Here is a 15,887-nt window from a genome sequence, read left to right as displayed (position 1 = left end):
ATCGGGAGAAGAAGGAGAGTGGGGAGAAGGAGGAGAGTGGGGAGAAGGAGGAGAGTGGGGAGTAGGAGAGTGGGGAGAAGGAGGAGAGTGGGGAGAAGGAGGAGAGTGGGGAGAAGGAAGATCGGGAGAAGGAGAGTGGGGAGGAGGAGAGTGGGGAGAAGGAGGAGACTGGGAAGGAGGAGAGTGGGGAGAAGGAGGAGACTGGGAAGGAGGAGAGTGGGGAGAAGGAGGAGCGTGGGAAGAGGAAAGAGGATAGTGGAGAGAAGAAGGAGAAGTGTGGGGAGGAGGAGAGTGGGGAGAAGAAGGAAAAGTATGGGGAGAAGTAGGAGGAGAGTGGAGAGAAGAAGAAAGAAGAGAGGAGGAGGGTAAAGAGAGAGGGTGAGTAGTGAAGGTAGATGAGGTGCGATAACTCGTCGGTAGAGCACGGGATTTGGATTCAGATGACCCAGGTTTGATTCCCACTTGATGCGCTAGTACCCTATGGTAAAGGCATTATTCGTCATTACCAGGTCCCTCGGAGAGGACCTTAAGCCGTCGGTCCTCTGGTTGCTTCCTTACAAGCCTTCATGCTTCCTATTAAAGCAATAATGTAAAAAATCACCACCTTATTACCAAATATATTTCTAATAAAAAAATCAAGATTACATTTTTATTTTTATTTTGAATTAAGATTACATTTTTTATTTTTCATTTTTATTTTTCTTGGTAATTTATAGTTTATAAGTGCTTAGAACCACCTGTATCATAGTGGATCATGGAGATAAACCTTTTATATGTTCTTTTTTTTGTTTTATAATACAGGGATTCTTTGGTAATGTAGACACATTTGTCACATCATGGTACCTGGATCCTGTATTATGGTTTGCCCTTGTTGGTGTCATCATCTTCTTCATGGCAACGTTTGGTTGCATTGGTGCACTCAGAGAAAATATTTGCCTTCTAAAAACGGTAAGTTCAAACATGAATCAATCGTCATGTTGTTGCAGGATTGCCCTTTTTATAGGACCATACTTTCGCGCAATGTATGAGTGCAGAAACGCCCTTAGTTGTGCGCATGAAGGCATTGTGCAAGGGCGTTTCTGGACCAATTGGGTGCGCGGAATTGTGATGCTGAGGGCATTCCTGCACGGACACGACAAAATCTTAAGTGTGATTGCCTCCACAGAGGCAAAGAGCTTTCTATTGTCGCTAGGCAACAAGGAACAAAGCCCTTTCAATTCTGTACAAAAAAAATACAAAAAAAAAATGAAAATTTAAACAGGCTAGTGCAAATTACTCTGCCAAGCTAGTGCAAATTACTCTGCCAAAAGTTGCAAGGAAAATCTCATAAAATGATTGCTTTTGTTGTTTTGAAGGATTATGGCACTTAAGCTCTGTATCTTTAAAGTTTAGTGATTAATTATGGGGCTGATTATTACGATGGTTCATAACAATAATAGCAATGCAATCAATCATACAAAACAGCCCCACATTCAATTGTTATACAGGGCTCAGATGTTTGTCTGACACACGTCCTGACAGTAAGACAATTGTTATTATTATCATTATTATTACTATTATTATTACTATTATTATTATTATTATCAATACATATTGTACATGGTCACATATGACCAATGGATGTAGCTGCAGTTCTTGCCAACTTATTCTAAAACTTAACAACCTTGCCAAAAAAGACAGAATTTTGTTTGTGGGAATTACCCCTGGAGTTAAAAAAATTGTACATGTATGAACACACATTTGTACAAATTATATTACAAAATGCAAGTATATTAAAAATAAATCAATGTTTTTCATTTGAAGATTTGCATGGCATGGTTAGTGTCTTCCTATTCTTGAGTTACATGTATTTTAGTCCTTCTCGTCCCCACCCACCTCTTTCCCTTTCTACCCCATTTCCGTGTTTGTAATGTTACTTGATATTTTTGTTTTGACCTGAAATGGATTAGATCTTCATACATTCAAGTGCAGACATTTGGGTATGTGCATTTTGTCTTGTTAATTCTGGTACCTTTTTATATTCAGTCCTACATTACTACATGTATATTATGTTGTACGTCTGAGGTTTTATACTGAACATTGCAGTGCAGGGAAACAATTGTGCATTTTGTGAATAAACAGCACTTGTAATCATACCCCTTAAAAACAAAAAACAAATAAAAACGAAGAACAAAACTTTTTTGAAAATCACCCCTCCTTAACCCTGCAGTAAATTGATATTGATTTGTTTTTATTGATTGTACTTGTAAAGAAGCAAGTGAACAACTTTTAAACAAAGGACACTTTCCCTCTACAGTATTTATAATGCTACGGCAGCCCAACCCAGATTTTTGTCAGGCTTTTTAACCGATCTTTCACTACTCCTCGGGCAAAGGATATGACAGGAAAATATCTAGAAAGGATACACTACACTGAGCCCAAATACCACAGACTTTACTTGTACACATTTACAAACAAAGAGAAAATCTTATGATGATTACAAGAGAAAATGCACAACAATGGAAAAAAAAGAAAAAGATAATATACTATACATGGCTGGACTAGAAAAAAACAATGCTAATTGAGTTTGCCTCAGCAGAAATGGAAGGGGAAGTTCTCATTGATAAATTTGAGATATTTTCAGATTGATAATGATTATAAATCAAGTGCATCCAGGGTAGGTTTACATGGATATGTTTAAATTATAAACTATTGAAAGTTTATAAACACAGTTTGTTGTAATATCTTTTCCTGTCATTACAATATAAGAGTACCACAAGGTTTCACTCTAGGGCCTCCACGGTAAAGATGAAGTGTTTTATTGATTGCACAGCAGGATCAACCGTCAACGTAATAACAAACAAATAAAAACAATCACTAAAAACTATTCACAATACTACAAGACAACACATACATGTACATGTACCAATAATATAATGATATAATGATAACAGACTAATAGTAATGATACCAATAATAAAGGCCGTGGTGGAGAGTTTCAGATAATTTGACATTCATTTTTTTAATAGTTTATTAGATTTCGCCCACTCTAACAAGGTTTCTGAGTTAGACAATTATGCCAATGTGGTCAGCGTGTGTGATTTTGCAATAGCAAGTTTGTTTTTTATTTAAATAATTTGAACTTTAAAATCTAAACAGTACTACATTATCATAGCAGAAATGACACAGAAGTACATGTACAGTGACACAGATGATTGAAGAAGGCCAATATTGACAATACACAGAAAACAAATATACTCTGTACTTTGCACCTACTGATACAGGCTGGCACTTGACATTATACTGTGTAAACCGATCAGCGTTTATATTTGCCCATTATGGTGCTTTTAAATAGTATGATTGAATATTGAAATTCCAATAATTGAAGTACATGTACTGTACTGAAATCTATGTTGGTTTATAAAAAGATAACTTTTTCTTTTATAGTACAAACATATTTACTCATGTCCCTATTGCACTTATACAAAGTTAGGAATTGTGATTAAAATTTAAAATCAGTTTTTGGTTGGGGTGAATCTGGCCTTTAAATGCAGAAAGTGATGATGAAAATGAAGGAACGTGCACATTGTACACGTGCATAACCAATATCCTGTTTGTGAGTCGGTGATATGCCCGTGTTCCAAATCAGGGCTGTTCCAATTTGATGTGAATTAGTGAGAAATTATTCAGTTTTTTTTCTCCAAATTATCCCTCATCAAATTTTATCATCCTCTATACCTAAAATCTACACATAAAGGATAAATTCTAATTGATACAAAAGAGAAATAATTGATAATGAAAGCGTGAAAAAGAAATTGGTTTATCATGACATGAACTATAGAAAAAGACCTGTATACCCTATTTTCAAATTATAACTAAATCAATCAAACAAAAAATGGTACATATATGGCTTATTTTTAGGAGGTTCACTATGGACAGTTTTCATTAATGAAATCTTTATTGTTTTAAAGGGGGAGGGGGTCGATGTATATCAAGTGAAATGTTTTTTTTTGGAAAACATTGTTAAAGCCAAAGTGATATCAAGAGGAAATTTAAACCCCTTTAACAAATTAATTTTCTGTCAGAGTATACTGTGACCTCTCTCCAATATCCTGAATTTCGGTGAAAATTAGCCAGAAAAAACCTGGATGTTCCAGAATTTGGGAAATTGCTTTCATTATGGAAATGCTGACCTTTCATCAGAGACAGCAGTGTAAAAAAAAATGTGAAAAACTAAAAATAAAAGTGAAAGCACCTTGGCTGATTGAATTTAAAGGTAAAGGTGAGAGCCTGCAAACACGAATGATGCAATTGTTTGCAAAACTTGCAGTGGCCAATGAAATTTACAGTTTATAAGGTGTGCAAAAAAGCATGCCGCACAGGCGTAAGTAAAGAACACATAAGTAAAGATAAAGGTCATCATAACTTAGAAAATATATGGACCTAGTTCATGAAACTTGGACATAAGGTTAATCAATTATCACTGAACATCCTGCATGAGTTTCACATCACATGACCAAGGTCAAAGGTCATTTAGGGTCAATGACCTTTGGCCGAATAGGGGGCATCTGTTGAATTACCAAACTTTGAAAGTTTATACCTGTAGATCTGATTGATGAAACTTGGACATAATAGTAATCAAGTATCACTGAACATTTAATTAATTCATTGTAAGCGCTTTGGGCCTAATGGGAAAAGTGCAGTACAAATAATAAGTAATTAATGATAATAACATCCTGTGCAAGTTTCAGATCACATGATCAAGGTCAAAGGTCATTTAGGGTCAAGAACTTTCCCCAATTGGGGGTATTTGTTGAATTACCATCATAACTTTGAAAGTATGTTGGTCTAGTTCATACATGTAAAACTTGGACATAAGAGTAATCAAGTATCACTGAACATCCTGTGTGCATTTTGGGGTCACATGACCAAGGTCAAAGGTCAATAAACTTTGGCCGAATTGGGGGTATCTGTTGAATTACCATCATAACTTTGAAAGTTTATGGATCTGATTCAAACTTGGACATAATAGTAATCAAGTACATGTATCACTGAACATCCTGTGCAAGTGTCAAGTCGCATGATCAAGGTCAAAGGTCATGTGAGGTCAATGAACTTTGGCCATGTTGGGGGGTATTTGTTGAATCACCATCATATCTCTGTAAGTGTATTGGTCTAGTTCATTAAACGTGGAAATAAGAGTAACCAAGTATCACAGAACATCTTTTGCAAGCTATAGTAGTTTTCAAAGTCAGCACTGCTGCTATATTGAATTGTGTGATGCAGGTGAGACCGCCAGAGGCATTCCACTTGTTTAACCTTACAGGACAATATGCCTCCCGCATTGGGTAAAATAGTGCCCCAAATCGGTTGGACACATAATTACATGTACCCTCATTGGGGTAAAAATTTTACCCAATATTTTTTACAGTGTACAGTACATGTACATGTGGGCATTTTTACAGGATTGCATGTTTATTATTGATACCATTCTTGTGAGTTCCAACCCAGCCTACTGTGTTGGGAACTAAAAACAATTTTGTGCAAGCTCATGTTAAATTTTGCAGCACCTCCCTTGACTGTAGTGTAATACATGTACCTGGAAACCTGTTCATACTGCCACAATTTACAGGCAAATATATTAGAAAAATCCCTGCCAAATATTGCAGTATACAGGCAGTGTGATTGGGTCACTTTGGTTCAAATATTGAATTAACATCTCACTCTGGAGATCATTCCCTGTCAGATATGATAAGGGGAGCAGGAAGGGGCAACAAGCCTGGCGTTTCCAGGGGGTCAAATTATCCACAGCTATTCCAGTCCCAGATAAAATTAGGATGATATTTTTCAAAGATGATCTTGTATATTTTGCCTAAGTACTGAAATTCACCCTAAAACTCTTTTCTGAACCAATGTGAACCAAGTTGACTCGTGTTCTAGTTGGATACATTGTACTGAAATAACTGAATGTAGCATACTTGTAGAAAGCCTGCATTTGTGAAAATAGTGTGAGTCATGTGGATTAAACCGGATTAGATAGGCATTAAATCTACTCAGTCATGCTTGTGTTCAAGCTACAAATTCTGATATATATTGTAAATTGTAAATGTTGCTTTTAGCCATATCGGAATATTCAACTCCATGTTAATTTCAGCCTATTGGTTGGGTGATATGCAGTATTTTTATGCGAAATAAACCATGATTGAATTGAAAATAAATTGATTTTAATGATTTTAGTTTTTGAATTCTTAACATTTTAAAGTAACATTGAAAATATTTGTATGTGGCTCAAATATAATACATTATAAAAAGAAGAGATAATTTCATAATGTGTATTGTAATCTTGTTTGCTGGCAGTTTCCTTATTCTGAGCTGCATATAAAAATGTTGGGACAAAATTGAAAAAAATAGAAATAAGAAATAAAAAAATGTGAGCTAGCGAAATGCACTTTGAGCGAAAAATTTGACCTAATGAAAACCAATTTTTGATTTAGTATTTTAAAAATGATTTGACCCATTTTTCTATTCTCATTGTCTTGTTCTTGGTTGTGGAACTTTATTATTATTGTATTTTATTCATAATAATAATAATAATTATTATTATTTATTTATTCATTTTTTTTGTGGGGGGCAGGGGGAGTAAGCCGTAATATATTGCTTGAATGCAGGGCTGCCAATCACTTGTAATACTTTCATAACACTATTCATGCAGTGGATTACTTGTTAACCAACTACAAAACATCACATGACCAATCTGACTTTCCAAAAGAAAATTAAGAATTGCACAATGTACATTGTAGACTTAAATAATTATCAATCAATCTTGAGCCCAAAATGAAATGAGTTCATGTGCTTTTCTTGAAAAGGCATTTCAAAGTGCGAACATGAAACACATGTAATGTACATGCGTTCATTGTATGAACATAGCCAAGGACAAAGCGAAGAAATAATTTCCCTTCAATGTGAGGTCATGCAGCACTGATGTTCATCTCATCACATAAGATGACAAAAACGACATTGATGCATAATTACCCATGGGGAGATATTTGGGTTGTTTACTCAGTGTAAATTTTCAAAAATTTTCACTTTATTTGAACTGCCGTGCCATCTCAATCAGAAAAAATATTGATATTATGGAGATATGGAGAAAATGCAGAAATTTATATTTTAAATTATAGAGATGCACTATTAACATGTAGGAGGTTACATGTACATGGGCTATCTTTTATTTAAATCTCAAAATGTCTGCAAAGTCAACTTGAGGGGGATCACAATAATACATGTAGATGGTGGTTGTTCCTACTCGCTTTCTTTGGGTTATGATGTTCTACATTTCAGTTCGGGGGGGGGGGCACTCTCATGATCTGGCTTTCAAAATGGACCCTATATAAAACTGACCAGTACACTGTCCAACATTGTACTCAGTTCCAATTTTAGCAATACGAAGTTGAGTTCTAAATTGTTTGAAAAAAAATCCCACCAATATTGTACAAACTGTGTCAAAGAGATTTATAATCCATCCTTGGATCACATGGTATTAACTATTCTTCAATTATAAAGGGTGTTTTCATACTAAAGGCAAAGTGGAGTGACTCCGAAGTAACTCCGGATTGAGTTGATACGCTTTTACTGCGGACCGACATTGCACCCATTTTCAAACTGGCAAGCTAAGCAGTGGTGTATCCGCAGTCGTTTCCAAGCGAGTTTACGCCATATGTGTGCCACACGGAATGAAGTTACGCATGAGATAGGCAATACGGAACTTTCAGTGTGGACTAACTCTGTTTGTAACCCTCTTCTCGAAGTCGGTTGAGTACTCCGTTTTGAATCCGGATCGAAATAATCCTAGAATTGTCATACTGCCCTCCAGAGTGGAGTTACTCCTTCTGGACTCCAGAGTAACTCCACTTTGGCTGTTGGTATGAAAGTGGTATTAGAATATTAATGTCAGTTGTGGTTTTTAGGCATTTGATTTCTTTCTTGCTCATCCACTCAATTAAGGTTTTAATTTCAGTCTCACTTTCACCTGTACTCTCATTAAAAACAACTGAGTGTATTGTCCTAGAAGATTTAAAGCTCATAAAAGGTATTATAATTGTTTGAAAATTGTATTGTATTGGGACTATTTCTCTAACAATAACATTTCAATAATAAATTCAATTTTGAAAAAACAAGTCCACCCCAATTCCCCAACGTTAAAAGAGAAAATATCCAACATGCATATACACTAAACAATTCATCAGAATTGGATGAAGAACAAGAAAGCTATGACATAAAGTTTCGCTGATTTTTCACAAAACAGTTATATACACAGCTCAGTTATATGCAAATGAGAGAGGGGATGCTGTCATTCATTCACTAATTTCTAATTGATTATTTGTGTTGTTGGCCCAATTCATGGCATATTTACAGTACTTGAACTCTACATGTACATGTAGGTATAATATATAATATAAAGCAACATGTAAATGTATACTACACAATGAAATGCATCCTGAAATTTTCATCCCATTCCATGTTTTACGATAAGTGATAGGAAAATATATATTTTATGCAAACATTCGGGGACCCAATCATAATTGTAAAAGGTGAATATCAGATTTTATATAGCATTCATACAAATTTAAAAAAGCAACAAATTATGATGTTTATACTTTTTTATTTCAGCTGGCAATCAATTTTTGAGAATCTTTAGATTTCTAAAATGCAAGATACATTCAATGAAGCCATTGCAAACTACAAAAATGTTTAAATTAATGTACATTTCCACTTTCCAAGCTGTCTAGTGAAATGCCCTTGAGTTATTGTATTGTTATGAAAATGTAAATGTTCCATCAGATTGTAGAATGCTTTAATCATAATAGTGTAAGTGGGAGGACGAGGGTATTGGTTTCAATTTCTGTGGTGAATGTATTACATTTCACAAATTCTCAAAGAATTGTTTACTTCTGTTCTTTGAAATATATTCATTCAAATGACCATTCTGTTCATCATGCATTCTCCCAACATGATATATTTCAAAAACAGATATGGAGAAAGAAAGATATAGCCTACATTTCGTCCCTGTTTTCACGAAGTGACGGATAAGAGGAAAATTTTCACTTTTTTCAATTTTGAGTTTTTTGCATTTTTGGACATCTATGACTTATATCTTGAACCTCAAAAAGTTTCAGATCACAATAATGTCTAATTACGTTGCTATGACGACATGACATTCAAGAAAATACCGGGTAAAAGGATTTCTTGTTTTCACGAAGTGACGGATAAGCAGCCGCCAATACGTGAAAACAAACGAATACGCTTTGCACTCAAGAGTTTTTTCACGAAGTGACGGAAGGCAAATATTTACAGTTTGGAACAGCCGAAGACCATGAAATGGTGAGTTTTTTGTAAATGTAGGAAATGAAATAAATGTAATGCAGCCTTTAAAGTAATTTCGAGTGATTTCAACCCTTTTTAAACGTCTCTGATAGCAAAAATCCTTAAAATAACGTCCAATCTCTACATACATTGCCCCACATATTTATTTTCGTGTCAGTGAAAATTGAACGGAGTATTGCGTGTACTTTTTTGTCACTCAATCGAACTTGAATGTAAATTTAGTCAAACCATAAGGGTTAGAATATTTTATAACATTTATCAAGACTAAATAGATTTAATGAAGGCTGAGGATTTGGTGAAATAATCGTAGGCCCTATATAGGAGCATTAGTTTAGGCCTAGATCTAGTCTAATTGACATGCATTGCCATTGTGTTAACTCGTACTCGTTAAGACAAAGTTCTAACTTGTCTTCACAAGTTCCCAGGCCATATGAATAGTATTTGCAATAAATTTCCATTAAAAATCACAAATGAATACATAGATTTTATTGTCTGCTTTGCTATAGTGAACTCATCATGTAATTACATACTTTAAAAAATATGTAATGGAAAGATACCCCCCAGGGGGGGGTCTATAAATAACAATATGAATGCTGAGATCATGAATTAATTTGGTAAAGTTAGTGGCCAACCTATGTGGGCAAATAAGTTGAGTCCTTAGTTAAACTGAAGATTACTGGGGATTTATGTTTTAAATAAATCATCTCAAGTCCAGACTCAGTCTACATCTAATGTAGATAGAGCTTTATACTTTGTTGTTTGGTGGCCACTTCCTCGCCCTTATCTCTATAACGTTTTACAGAAACTGAAAGAATCTACATAAATAACTGCACCTCGGATTTGATCATAATCATGATGATGAAGATATTTTCATTTTTTTTTCAGATGCAGTATATACAATAAGCGATGTTTCAGAGAACAAATGAGAGAAGTCCTGGAACTGGTACACTTGCTATTTAACAATGCTGATGGTCAGATACAATTCCAGGTGAGAATTTTCATAGTGTTATAAACTCACATGACATCCTGTCAGTATAAGCAATTCATTGATTTTCACTCACTACCAAAATTAATTTCAATTGCAAATCTAGTAAACAAGCTATAAAACTACTTTGATTCAAAGTTATAATCAGAAAATATTAATTTTGGAATACGTTATAATTTAGCAGATATACATGTATTTCTAAGTTGTAAAAGAACATTATTCTCATTTTAACAGATGCTTGGTGTACTGCCCTAGAGCATTACAAATTTGACATGTGATCATATTTTCAGCTGAAACTTTCTTATAAATTGGAAACATCTAATTGAAATATTTGCTTTAATTATCAGTGGTAAATAGAGTGTATAGTACCATACTGACTGGGGAGGTTTATGTTTGGTAAGGGCAATTTAAAATATTGAGTCTGCTATCTATTCTACAAATTTGATATTGGATTGACAAAAAACTTTGAAAACAAACAGATAATTTGTACATTATTTCATTCCACACACATAGGTTAGATCCAGGGGCCGACACGCTTGTCAGATGGGTCATTGATGATTCCCTGAACATCGCAGATATGATCTGATTTGGTGACATGACAGTGGAATTGGTAGTGACTGGATTTTTATAGTGTGCCCTGGTTTTGAACTATTGAAGTAACCAAACTAGAAACATCTTCTGAGAACTCTGACTGCAATTCTAATGATGAAACTCTGTCTACACTTCTGAAAATGTGAAGGAGTTGGCTCTACCTCGTGGCCTTTCAAGTTCAGTGCTCTCATCTAACTTTTTCCTTTTCCAGCTGGGTAACTGATACCAATTCTAATTTTCTTGAGATTTTGACTTCAACATAAGTTTAGTTTTAATTTTGATAGGACTTTCAAATCTGGCTTCATTTTTAGAGCAGTGTATTATATAAAGAAACTATACTGCTTGAACTATACGTCTCTGCTCTTATAGTGATATGATTATGAACTCCTTTAAAAATATTTTATATATACAGTCAGATATAAAGTTCAGAATAGTCACTTATCTGCTATACTTACATGTTAAAATTGCTTATACACATCGTACACATATGGATGCAGAATTATTACCCTTTTTCATTCATTTGTTTCGCATGTTTTCATTTTGCTTGGTGCTATCTAAAAAACAGAAATACTGCATATTTCTACATTTAAAATAAAACTGAATGTTATTAGCTGTATTGTGCTTAAATGTATTGTGTTAATACTTCATATTCTTTAATAATAACAATCATACAATTTAGACTGACATGCATTTTGAAACTCGATAGCTGCATGATATATTACTAGTAAGGATGTAGGGGTGAAAATCATATTAGGTTTTTGTGAATTCATTTTCAAAAGCCAAATGTGTTAATACAGACACCCCCCCCCCCCCCTCTTCCATGAGGTAATATTTTATTGGTTTATCAGGGGTGTGAGAATTCTTAAGCTGATTTTAGTTATTTTTTTGCTTTTTAAGCTTGATATCCCCCTTTTCTGTACAATAGTTTGAGAGCTCATTCAATTTAATCCCCCAACTCTTTACAGAATTTTCAGGTCTTTATTTGTCATCGCTCACACACCTGGTTCATGCAGTCGATGTGTCGTAATTTTATTCACGAAAATCCAACTGTTAGATTTTGTTAATGATTGTTATTCAGGAAAGAAGTAATACATGATTATTTTTAGCTTGAGGTTAAAGATACACTGCAGCACATGTTTTTCTGTCTATTTGTAGTAAGAATTTTACTCTTTTTTTAATCCCACTAGATCAAAGATGTTATTTTCTAAAACCATGAAGACGATTTTTTGTAAAGTTTTCAGATTTGGAAGAAACTAAGGTGTATTTTAATATATGTTCCTGTTTTGGACTCTGACAATAATTTGCAATTAAAAAAAAACAAGTGTTTGATTGGAAAATGTATTGATGAATGTTATTTAGCCAATGACTTGAGAATGATGGAAAAAATACAAATCTACTTAGTCATTCGTATTTTTTATCATTGCATTTTTTTTTGCTTTTGTCGCTGTCGTTTGGGATTTTGATTATAAATTTGTTTAAAAAATTATCCTGTTTGATATGACGTTAAATTATTGATTTAAAATTATATTTCTTTCTTTGACCATCATAGTTTATAATTGTTTATTCAAAGGTTTGCATGTTTCCTTCGGTAAAGATAAGCTTTTTGTACTATTGGACTTTTTAGTCCTTGACAGTGTGTAAAAACATGAAATAACTCTCAAGGCAATTGTGTCGACTGATTTAATTATGACATTCTTTTCATTAAAAAATTCCAAAGAGTAGTGAATGTAATAAGTAATGTTGACTATGTTACTTCTATTTTGATGGAAAAGAAATAGGCCATTATACTTGTATATGTGTATGTTAATACAAATATACATTAGAGAATACAACTTTCCTGCACCACTAGCATTGATTATATTCCAGTATTCTTGTAATTGAAAGTTTATTAATTTGTCATTGGAATGTTTTGAATGTAGAATTGGGTACTTGATAGCAATTCTGTATTTCTAAATGTGGCATTCCCAGACTAGGATTATACTGATTGTGTTTAGCAAGGTATGATATACAAATAAATATATTGTTGCATAACGGTATATTCAAGTTTTATGAAATGTATAAAATGACAAAATTCTGACAATGTGTACCTGATGGTTCATTTCCTATACCTTTCACAGTGCAATATTAAATTAATTTTAATAATTATGAATGTCGATGTGTTTGTCACTAGCGATTATGGTCCTATATATTATTGAATTTAAAAATTTGTCAAAAATATATTTCCATTGTTAACATTGTATGGAAATGATACTTTAATGAATTTTTTAAGCATACCTTTATCGAAATGATATGAAAAAGAATGTTATATTTTAATTTTCTATTTGTCACTTGCTGCTCTGATTTTATATGTTATAGAATTAAAAGTGTTCTTCTAAATTTATTCACATTGCTAACTTTGAAGAATTTATTTTATATCGTTAGTATTTTCAATGATTTATGACAAGTCATAACTCTCATTTTGCATGAAAAGATATTTTAATTGGATTTTCAGGATTTTCAGAATACATGACCATTGTGATAAAGGAAAAATGGAGTAGAGAGAGAATGAGAGGGGGGGGGGGGCGAGAGTGATATGTAACTCGAAATTTGTTCGCTTTATTTTGACAATTTCTTGTGTTTTTTTTTTTTGGGGGGGGGGTAGCAATTAATCATAATTTAGCAATTCTTAGTGCCTTTGACAAGTTAGGTCCACATTTAGTTGAGTACAATTTTCGAGGTATTAGTCTCAAAGAATAATGTTGAATCACTAACTCGGCCTTAACAAAGAATTAATACACAACATTTAAGAGACACTCAATCGGGATTTCATTTTATGAAGGGGGTAGGGAGGTTAATAAACTAACAAAAGTTTATAATGTTGAATTTTCAATTTCCAAACGGAGTCAGAGCACACAAAGGGTATATAATTAAACTCTTTATAAATTTACAAAGACAATTCGACTACATTGTAGTCACATTTTTCATGACCTGTTATACAAAGCTTTCGTATTTCAGTGTTCATCTATCAAAAATGAATATGATATTGAAATAAAATAGGCCTAAGAATTTAAAACGTGTGTCTATTGGGCTTCCCTTTTATTACGTGAAAAAAAAAAGAAAACAGTATTAGAAGTGATTTTTTGTACTTATTAGCGGAAGCTGCAGGCCCTATTAATCTCACATTTAGGATTAATTTTGTTTGCAATAGCAAATAAAGAGTTTGTGTATATCTAAAACCTATGTATGGAATTGCATCCACAAGGCTATACGTGGGACTAAGGCGGAACCTCTTCCCGTCACTTCGTAAAAACAAAATTGAAGCGCGTCCTTGAATTTCGGGTTTTCACGAAGTGACGGTTATGCGCGCGGAGCACTATCCGTCACTTCGTGAAAATAAATCTAAGCGTGTCCCGTAATATTTTTTTTTCACGAAAATATGGTTCTGTTTATAGCTCATTATCTTCTTAAATACTAAAGGAAAATGCAAATGATTGGAATCGAAGATTGTCTAGAATATGCCCTCTACGAAAATATGATATTTATTCACCCTGCATACATTAAAGAGGTTGAGATTGAGGTCTAAACCTTTGCAAGCGATTTACTCAAAACTGGCTTTTAAAAAGTTGCGCGCACATCCGTCACTTCGTGAAAACAGGGACGATTTATGATAATAATAATATGCAACATTTACATGTATGTAGTGCTTTAATAATACAAATGTGTTTTAGTGCTGCATACTATACCCTTATTGGACGCAGGAGCATTCAAGGAAATCCTTCCTAGTGTGTACCCATAAATACTGCACCTGGATGGAGAGTGGAAAATGCAGATAAATGCCTCACCAAAGGATGCGAATGCTGTGGTGGAATTTGAACCCCGGGCCTTGTAGTTCAAAGTCCGGAGACTTTCTACTGAGCGATTCAACACCTCTACCATATAGGGTGTGTCCCACAAAATCCCTGGATCCTACTAGGATCCATTAAAAAACGAAACCGAGATATCAATGATTTATCATAATTTAATCACAAATACAATAGACAAATGACCTACATGTATTATTAAAAAGCTATTAAGAGTCTCTCTCCTCTTTCATCTGAATTAATTTACATTATTTCTCATGCAGGCATGAGTGAACAAAAACAATTGTAAGAAAGGATGCAAAAAAAAAAATCACTTGGCAGGCAGTATCCAGGTTTCAAATGGAAAAAAAGTTCAATATCTGCTTATCAATTTAATATCTTAATTACAGAATGGTCAAGAAATAAAAAAGTTAAACATCTTTAGATTTGCTCTGGCAATTGAAGCCTACACAAAAGGCGGTGCTGCACCATTCCGAGTTTGCTCAATCTCAAGATTTTAGCCCGATCGGCCCTCTTCGCGATTAATCTTGAGATTCAAGAAACTCTGTCTCCACAATCGCAAGAAGAGCAATTCCTGCTCTAGCGAGGCATTGATGCATTGTGTTTTGACGCCGTGGTTGAATAATCTCGAGTGCGTCGGCACCTACGAATTAGCGCAATAATTCGTAAAATAGCGCGCTATTTTGCAAATAATCCCAAGTTGACTTTGGATGGCAATCTCGAGATTAATCTTATGAACTAGCGCGATAATTGCGTCTCCATTGCAAATAATCTCAAGATTGTTCAGAACGGGATACTTTGCCAGATCAGAAATAGTGCCCTTATTTCAAAACTCGGGATGGTGCAGACGGCTTCAAACAGTTTGCCAGAACTGACCTTTCTTGTGAAAGTGGGAAATTTAAAGACGATCAACTGTCAACATGTAAACGACTTTATATTTTTGACACTGAACAGTGCACTGCTGATTGTGTTGTGTTTTTTCTCATTGAGTTTTCAATCATGTTTCAACTTGCTCTTTAGATTTGGAAATCAACATTGAATACACCCATAGTGTTTTGAAAGTTTGACTGGTTTGCAAAATTTAGTAGCAAATAGAAATATGAACCTATCAA

At 34.1% G+C, this 15,887-nt stretch overlaps 1 protein-coding gene and 1 long non-coding RNA gene across 2 annotated transcripts in view; both read left to right on the top strand.

The window, feature by feature from the left end:
* Positions 1 to 15,887, top strand: part of LOC121431763 (tetraspanin-5-like) — a 53,152-nt gene that overhangs the window by 9,115 nt on the left and 28,150 nt on the right. Inside the window, exon 3 of the mRNA XM_041629463.1 lies at positions 802 to 948. Coding sequence (XP_041485397.1) covers positions 802 to 948 — 147 coding nt within the window. The remainder of the gene's footprint in view (positions 1 to 801; positions 949 to 15,887) is intronic.
* Positions 9,039 to 11,064, top strand: LOC121431764. Its single transcript, XR_005972158.1, has 3 exons — positions 9,039 to 9,357; positions 10,246 to 10,348; positions 10,859 to 11,064. It is a non-coding gene; the product is annotated as an uncharacterized LOC121431764 (long non-coding RNA).

The sequence above is a fragment of the Lytechinus variegatus genome, chromosome 18 (genome assembly GCF_018143015.1).
Source record: "Lytechinus variegatus isolate NC3 chromosome 18, Lvar_3.0, whole genome shotgun sequence".
In the NCBI taxonomy this organism is placed as follows: domain Eukaryota; kingdom Metazoa; phylum Echinodermata; class Echinoidea; order Temnopleuroida; family Toxopneustidae; genus Lytechinus; species Lytechinus variegatus.
Note: the sequence above shows the minus strand (reverse complement) of the source record. Positions and strands in the feature narration are given on the sequence as shown.